Source organism: Leptonychotes weddellii, chromosome 2 (assembly GCF_054177405.1).
Source record: "Leptonychotes weddellii isolate Sample4059 chromosome 2, ASM5417740v2, whole genome shotgun sequence".
NCBI classification, from domain to species: domain Eukaryota; kingdom Metazoa; phylum Chordata; class Mammalia; order Carnivora; family Phocidae; genus Leptonychotes; species Leptonychotes weddellii.
Window position 1 is genome coordinate 28696786 of NC_138370.1, and position 8402 is coordinate 28705187.

Genomic DNA, 8402 nt, shown 5'->3' on the forward strand with positions numbered 1-8402 from the left:
CAGTGAACGAGCGCGTGCAGCAGGCGGTGGCACGGCGGCCGCGGGTGAGGAGACAGCGTGGGGACGGTGGGCCGCTGCTTTGAGGAGGGGACACCTGCGTGGGAATGGGTCGTCACGGTGACGCAGAGGGGGTCTCCCGGCGGCGAGCCGTCCTGCCACCTTGGCGTCGGCGCGGGTTGCAGAGCCCCCACAAGGCTAGCGAAGGGTTTCCTCCGTGACCTCGGGACGAGTCTGCCAGGTTTTCTGGAGGTTGGTTCAGTTGGAGCACAAGGTGTCCACCACCCGAGAAAATGACCATTCCCCCGACATCGCGGCCATTGCCCACCCCGCCTTGTGTAGGGGTCGAAAGCCTTAGCGGACGGGAGAGCGCCAGTCCTGTGCTCAGACGCTGCAAGACGTCTACTACAGGAGCACCCAAAAGAGGCCAGGTCTCCTGAGATCACCACTCGTAGGTGAAAGAGAAGGTGGATTGGCCCGACTCTACTGGGACGTTTGGGGCAGGAGGGAGCTGACATCCAATCCCAAGCAGTTTAAAGGGAGACTTTTTTCCCCCTTATATTCTGTCTCTTCTTGGAATTTAATTAGATCAAGGGTCGATATTTGCTTCCCTCCTTGTAAGTTTAAGCTGAATGGTGTGGAATGAGACACAACTGAACAGAAAGGTCAAAGTTTCTCTGATCAAGCATTTATGGTGTCAGAATTCAGAATGCTGTCCTGGAGACAGAAGACCTAGATTAGTACAGTCTTTTCTTGGCTACTAAATAGATGTTACCTTAAACTAAGTCACTTAACTACTCTGGCCCTGAGTTTCCTCGTCTGCCATAGGCAATGGAATAAGCTCTGATTGCTTTAAGCTCACTGCTGGCATTGATGTTCTATGATTCTCAGTGATTCTCCCTAATAAATGTCACTCTGGGAGGTTCTCGCAGCATAACTTCTCAGGCAGATGGGCTGCCTGTTCACTTTTCTCTCTGGAAATTATCAATTCATCATAATAACCATAGGAGCTATGACATAGTCTCATAAAAGGCTGGTAATGCATCCCTCAGAAGGAAGAGAAAACTTCTTGCTAATAGATCTGAGTCTTCAGGGCCTTTGAAAATACAGTGAGTCTCATAAAATTAGCCATCACAATCATATTAGAAAAAAGCATTCAAGGTTTCTTCCATGTCATGTTCAGAGACATGAGGTTATGCCTGTTTTAAGCCTGTTCAGTTATGGGTCTTTCTAAGCAGCAAAGTAATCCACATGAATGGAGGATCCACTGTGCCTGACATGACGTGTCCCTCATTCATTTCTACTGAATCACTGAGTGTATCATTGCTGCCCTCAGGAAAATGAGTCTCTGCTTGGTTTTACACACAGACAATAAAAGAGATCTTTGAAAAAAAAGAAAATACAGTGATTCTGTAAAAATTGCAGAGGGTGGTGGAGTATATGAAAACTGAGATATATGAGGATAGATGGATCTCTTGTTGCCTCTGTATAGATTTGGTTGCAGTAGAATGGAGGGAAGCTCTGCTTTTTATGTGATGGCCGTAACAGGGGGGTCATATGGGCCTAATCCTGAGTCCAGAGTTTTTGATGTCCCTACCTCTGTTCTGCTACTGGTTCTTGATAGATTGCACAGTAAATTACTTTGGAAAGTGGGGGACAATGTTAATGAATATACCAGGCCCAGAATGAGTTTCCAAAACTTAACTTGGAGTTTCAGAAGCCAGCAGTGGCATCCCCTCTAGTCAGAGGGTAATGCCGTCCCTTAATGAAGTGATTCTTAAACCTCCAACCTTGGTAGACAAGAGCATCATCTGGAGAGTTTGTTTAAATAGCAGATTCTCAGACTCCAGCTCCAGAGATTCAGATTCAGTAGGTCTGGAGTGGTACCCAGATGATGTTGATGCACTTGGTCAAAGACCACATTTTAAGGAAATACTGCTTTTACTTACCTTCCCAGTTCTTCTGAGAGAGACTAGATGTTAAAGTAGCTAACAATCTAGATTTGGATGCACTACATTTGAAAGACATTGGATCAACATTATTTGATGCTGGTCTCCCTCCAGTATTGGAATAATGGAGCTTACCCGATGTCAAGTTAAGACCTATGCCGATTGATTCTATGGGATCCATCTTACAGAACTTATTGGGATAATATTACTAAACATTCACTCATTTGGCTCTTTCCCTCTTGGCAGGATCTCCCAGCCATCCAGCCCCGGCTAGTAGCTGTCAGCAAAACCAAACCTGCAGACATGGTGATTGAAGCCTACAGACATGGCCAGCGTACTTTCGGGGAGAACTACGTAAGAGTCCTTTTCCAGTCTGCCTTTGGAAGAGTCGTGATTGCCAGGCTTCTGACTCGTTCTGTTTTTATCCTTTAGGTTCAAGAACTGCTAGAAAAAGCTTCAAATCCTAAAGTAAGTGGATACCTCAGTCCTTCAGTTTGTATCTAATCTTGGCCCTTCAGTTGAAAGTTAGACCCATTTTGGTGGTTGAGTTTTACAGGAGGGTCAACTGGTGGTAGAAATGTCTACATTCACCTTGAGCTCCAAATACTTCTCAGCTAGATTTTCTTTCTTTATTAACACTAGGACTATAGTTTTCTCCTTTGCAGCTTTTTGGATGTGGTGATTTAGGAGCTTGCTATAATCCTGGGTCCTTTTGAGATTTGAAAGCTTTAATCAGTTCATCCTTTTTTTTTTTTTTTTTTTTTAAGTAGGCTCCACACCCAGTGTGTGGCTTGAACTCACCACCCTGATCAAGAATCATGTGCTCTACCGACTGAACCAGCCAGGTGCTCCATAATCAGTTCATTTTTCATGGATGATATGTAAAAGATAGAGGGAGCTGATGGGAACAAGGAAGAGAAACAGAGTAGAAGCCTTAGGTTTTTCTATAAGTATCCTTAGGAGCCTGCCTGGCTGAAGATGGTGATAGTGGTTTGTTGCATAGACATGAAAAGACAGAAGGGAGTGTGTAAGGTATTTGAGCCAGCAAGGCCTTCATAAATTCTAAGTCAAACATGGTTACCTTTTTCTCTTCAGATTCTGTCTTCATGTCCTGAGATCAAATGGCACTTCATTGGCCACCTACAGAAACAAAATGTCAACAAATTGATGGGTAAGATAAAATTCTAAATATGAAGACAAAATCTCTATCATTATGTTACTTACACTACTTTCTGTGGAAAAGGGAACAGCTTTTAGAATAGTCCTAATTCACCATTTGTGTTTTGGAGTTTTGTGGGGAAAAAAAATCTTAATTCTTAGTATAAGGAAAAAGCCTCATACCAAGAACAGAATGAATTCACCATTGACTGGGTTGTTTATACTTGGAAACCTACCCTACTTGGAAGTGTTAGGTATCATTTGGTGGTCTTTCAAATAAAATATAAGGAATTATAGCCCATAAAATTTTTCACTTGACAAGGGAGATATTTTTGTCCTTTTCCCTTTAAATGTAAGGCTATAGGGGTGCTTAGGTGGCTCAGTCGGTTAAGCGTCTGCCTTGAGCTCAGGTCGTGATCCCCAGGGTCCTGGGATCGAGCCCCACATCAGGCTCCTTGCTCAGTGGGGAACCTGCTTCTCCCTCTCCCTCTGCCTGCCACTCCCCCTGCTTGTGCTCTCTCTGTTAAAAAAATAAATGAAATCTTAAAAAAAAAAAGCTATAGTAAATAAAATATAATAATATACAATAAAACACAGTACATAATAATAAAATATAATATACAGTGAAATACAGTGAAGTACAGTAAAGTAAATTAAGAATTAACTACAGAAGGATTTAACCATATGCTAATGACATGTGGAGATCTGTTTGAGGAACTGAATACTTATTTCTCTCAATGTGTCAAAATTAAAATAACCTTTATTTTTTTAGGCAGCTTTATTGAAGTATAATTGACCTACAGTAAATTGTATATATTTAAAGTGCACAATTTGATTAGTTTTAACATATGATTGTACCTGTGAAACCATTACAGCAGTCAAGATAGTAAACACATCCATCACCCCAAAAAGTTTCCTCATGCCCTTTGTAACCCCTTCTTCCCGGTTCTTCCCCCAATCCCTCCTTCAGCACTCCTTTTTTTTTTTTTAAGATTGTTATTTATTTATTTATTTATTTAGAGAGAGGGAGCATGAGCCGAGGGGAGGGGCAGAGGGAGAAGCAGAGTCCCCGCTGAGCAGGGAGCCCGATGCGGGGCTCGATGCCAGGACCCTGGGATCATGACTTGAGCCAAAGGCAGACGCTTAACCAACTGAGCCACCCAGGTGCCCCCCTCTTTCAGCACTACTTACCTGCTTTCTGTCACTGTAGATTAATTTACCTTGTTAAGAGTTTTATATAAATGGAATCATAAATAGAATATACTTTTTTTGGTCTGACTTTTTCCACTCAGCATAATTATTTTAAGGTTAATCATGTTGATTTGTGTATCAGTAGTTCACTCCTTTTAGTTTAACCATTCACCTATTGATGGCCATTTGGGTTTCTTCTAATTTGGGTCTATGACAAATAAAATTATTATAGAGGTTAAGGGGGAAAAATTGTGAACATCTTTGTAAGAATGTTTTCTTTAAGATTTTTATTTGAGAGAGAAAGAGCATGTGAGCAGTGGGGGTTGGGGGGAGGGACAAGCAGACTCCACGCTGAGCCTGATGTGGGGCTCAATCTCACGACCCTGAGATCATGACCTGAGCCGAAATCAAGAGGCAGACGCTTAACAGACTGAACCACCCAGGCACCCCTGGACTTTTTCTTCTTGGAATAAATACCTGGGAGTAGAATGGCTGAATCACATGATAAATATATGTTTAACTTTTTTTTTAATTCTGGTAAAATACACATAACATAAAATTTATCATCTTAACTATTTTTAAGTATACAGTTCAATGGCATCAAGTACATTCACATTGTTTGCAACCGTCACTACTATCTATCCTCTAGAATTCTTTTCCTCTCTCAGAACTGAAACCCTCTACCCATCATGTATGTTTAACTTTTGAAGAAACTGCCAAGCTGTCTTCCAAAGTGGTTGTGCCGTTGTACATTCCCACCAGCAGTGGTTCAAGTTCCTCCACATCCTTGCCCACACTTAACATAGTCAGTCTTTTAATTTTAGCCATTTTAGTAGGTATGTGGTGGTGTCCTTGCATTTCCCTAATGGCTAATGATATGGAACACCTTTTCACATGTTTGCATCCATTTATCTTCTTTGGTGAAGTGTCTATCAAAATCTTTTACCTGTTTTCTAATTGGATTTTTCTACTTTTCAGACAGGAGAATTCTTTATATATTCTAGATAATAGTCCTTTATCAGATACATGCTTTGCAAATTTTTTCTCCCACTCTATTGCTTGTTTTTTCATTCTCTTAACAGCGTCTTTTAAAGAACAGAAGTTTTTAATTTGATGAAGTCCATTTTATCAATTTATATTTTCATAGACTGTGCTTTAGGTGTTGTGTCTAAAAAATATTTCCCTATGGTTCGAATCATACAGATTTTCTCCTAGCAGTTTTATACTGTTCAGTCTTATATTAAGCATCATTATTCACTTTGAGTTAATTATTGTAAATGGTGCAAGGTATGATTCCAAGATAGGGGTTTTTTTGCATATAAATATCTAATCGTTCCAACACTACTTGTTGGAAAGTCTGTCCTTTCTCCATTTCATTCCTTTGCACCTTTATCAAAAATCAGCTATCCACGGGTTTATTTCTAGACCATTTACTCTGTTCCACTGATCTACTTACCTACTTTTACACTGATAGCATGCTACTTTGATTTACTGGAGCTTTATAATAATTCTTTTTTTAAAGATTTTATTTATTGGGGCTCCTGGGTGGCTCAGTCGTTAAGCATCTGCCTTCGGCTCAGGTCGTGATCCCACGGTCCTGGGATCGAGCCCTACATCGGGCTCCCTGCTCAGCGGGAAGCCTGCTTCTCCCTCTCCCGCTCCCCCTGCTTGTGTTCCCTCTCTCTGGGGGATGTGGGGCTCGATCCAGGACCCTGTGATCATGACCTGAGCCGAAGGCAGACGCTTAACAACTGAGCCACCCAGGTGCCCTGCTTTATAATAATTCTTGAAATTGAGTATTGTTAGTCCCCAACTTTGTTCTTCTTTTTCAAAGTCATTTTGGCTATTCTAGATCCTTTGCATTTCCATATAAACCAATTTGTCAGTTTCTACCAAAATAAAACAAACATCCCGCCGGGTATTTGATTAGGATTATATTGAATCTCTAGATCAGTTTGGAGAACATTGACATAGTAAAAATACTGAGTCTCCCAACACATTAATGGGGGTATAGCTCAGTATTTATTTAGGTCTTCTTTAACTTTTCTCAGTAATATTTTGTAGTTTTCATTGTGCAGGATTTCCTCATCTTTTGTCTGATTTATATCTAAGTTTTTCTTATATTTTGATGCTGTCTATTGATACTGTTATTGATGCTGTTACTTCAATTTCTGATTGTTTTTTGCTAATATATAATACAATTGATTTTGTATATTCATTTTCTATCCTGCAACTTTATTAAACTCATGCTAGTAGTTCTACTTATTCTAGTAGTTTCTTAGTAGTTTTTTAAGTTCTACTTACTCTAGTGGGGGTTTGGGGGGTTTTTTTTGTTTTGTTTTGTTTTTGCAGATTCCATATAATTTTCTAGGTAGACAATTATGTTACCTATAAACAAAGACAATTGCCAATCTGGATGCCTTTTATTTCTTTTTCTTGCCTTATTATACTAGCTAATACCTCCAATACAGTATTGAATAGAAATGCTACAAGTGTACATGCATGTTTTTCTTGATGTTTTTTATCAGAAGGAGGAATTACTCTTCTAATCCTAGTTTGCTGAGAGGCTTTATCAAGAATCAGTGTTAGATTTTGTCAAATGCCTTATTGCATCCATTGAAATGATCCTACGGGTTTTTCTTTTTCAGTTTATTAACATGTTGAATTATATTTATTGATTTTCAAATGTTAAACCACCCCTGTATTCTTAGGAATAAGCTCACTTGGTCAGGCAGTATTATCCTTTTACTGTAATGTTACATTTGATTTGTTAAGTTTTGCTTATAATGTTTGCACCTACATTCATAAGAGACATGGGCTGTTGTTTTCTTGTAATATCTTTTTTTAGGTTTGATAACAGAATAATGCTGGCCTCATAGAATGAACTGGAAAGTATTTCCACCTCTTCAGTCTTGAATGAAAGAGTTTGTGTGGAATTGGTATGGTCCCTTCCTTAACTGCTTGGTAGAATTCACCAGTGAGGCCTGGAGTTTCTTTGTAGGAAGGTTTTTAAGTTTAGTTTCAATTTTGTTAATAGACTATTCACATAATCTGTTTTTTCTTAGGTGAGCTTTGTTACTTTATGTTTTTTGAGGAGTTTGCCCATTTCATCTAAAGTAATAAATTTATGAGCATTAAGTTGTTTGTAATATCTCTTTATTATCCTTTTAATATCTGTAGAATCTGTAGTGATGTCAACTCATTCCTGATGTTGGTAATTTGTGTCTTCTCTTTTTTTTCCTAATCCATCTGGCTGGAGGTTTATCAAGTTTATCAATCTCCTCAGAGAACTACTTTTAGTTTCATTAATTTTTCTCTGCTGTTCTATTAGTATAATATGTTATATAAACAAAAATAATGATGTATTGTGGGATTTATAACATGAAAAAGTAAAGTGCATTGAAACAGTAACATACAAAAAGGAAAGTAAGAAACAGAAGTACACTATTATTAGGTTCTTAAACTTTATATGAAGTGGTATGACACCATTTTAAGGTAGACTGTGTACAAGTTCAACTTTAAAAGCAACCAATAAGGGTGCCTGACTGGCTCAGTTGGTAGAGCATTGCAACTTGATCTCAGGGTCATGAGTTCAAGCCCCACACTGGGCATAAAGCTTACTTTAAAAAATAAAATAAAGCAACCAATAAAATAACACAATAGAGAGTTATAGCTAATAAGTCAGCAAAGGAGATAAAGTGGTATAATAAAAAATATGTGAAATGGTATTTCATTGTGGTTTGATTTGCATTTCCCTAATGACAAATGAAGTTGAGCATTTTTTCATGTGTTTATTGGCCATTTGTACATCTTCTTTGGAGAAATGTCTGTTCAAATCCTTTGTGTGTTTTTTAATTGGGTCTTTTTATTATTGAGTTGTACAAGTTCTTTATATATCCTATGTACCAGTCCTTTATTCCATATATGATTTGCAAATATTTTCTCCCATTCGATGGGTTGTCTTTTCATTTTCTTTATGGTATCATTTGTAGCCCAGAAATCTTTCTTTTTAATGTACAATAGTTTATCTCTTTTTTCTTTTGTGGCATGTGCTTTTGGTACTGTAACTAAGAAATCCAAGGTCACAAAGATTTTTTTTTTTTTTTT

At 38.7% G+C, this 8402-nt stretch overlaps 1 protein-coding gene across 1 annotated transcript; it reads left to right on the forward strand.

Annotated features, from left to right (window-relative positions):
* Nucleotides 1–6: 6 nt before the first annotated feature.
* LOC145715865 (uncharacterized) lies at nt 7–7135 on the forward strand. Its single transcript, XM_081809029.1, has 5 exons — nt 7–44; nt 2193–2300; nt 2379–2414; nt 3042–3117; nt 4964–7135. Exons 2-5 carry the CDS (start codon nt 2250–2252, stop codon nt 5407–5409), a joined length of 609 nt encoding a protein of 202 aa, XP_081665155.1. The 5' UTR covers nt 7–44; nt 2193–2249; the 3' UTR covers nt 5410–7135.
* The last annotated feature ends 1267 nt before the right edge of the window (nt 7136–8402 follow it).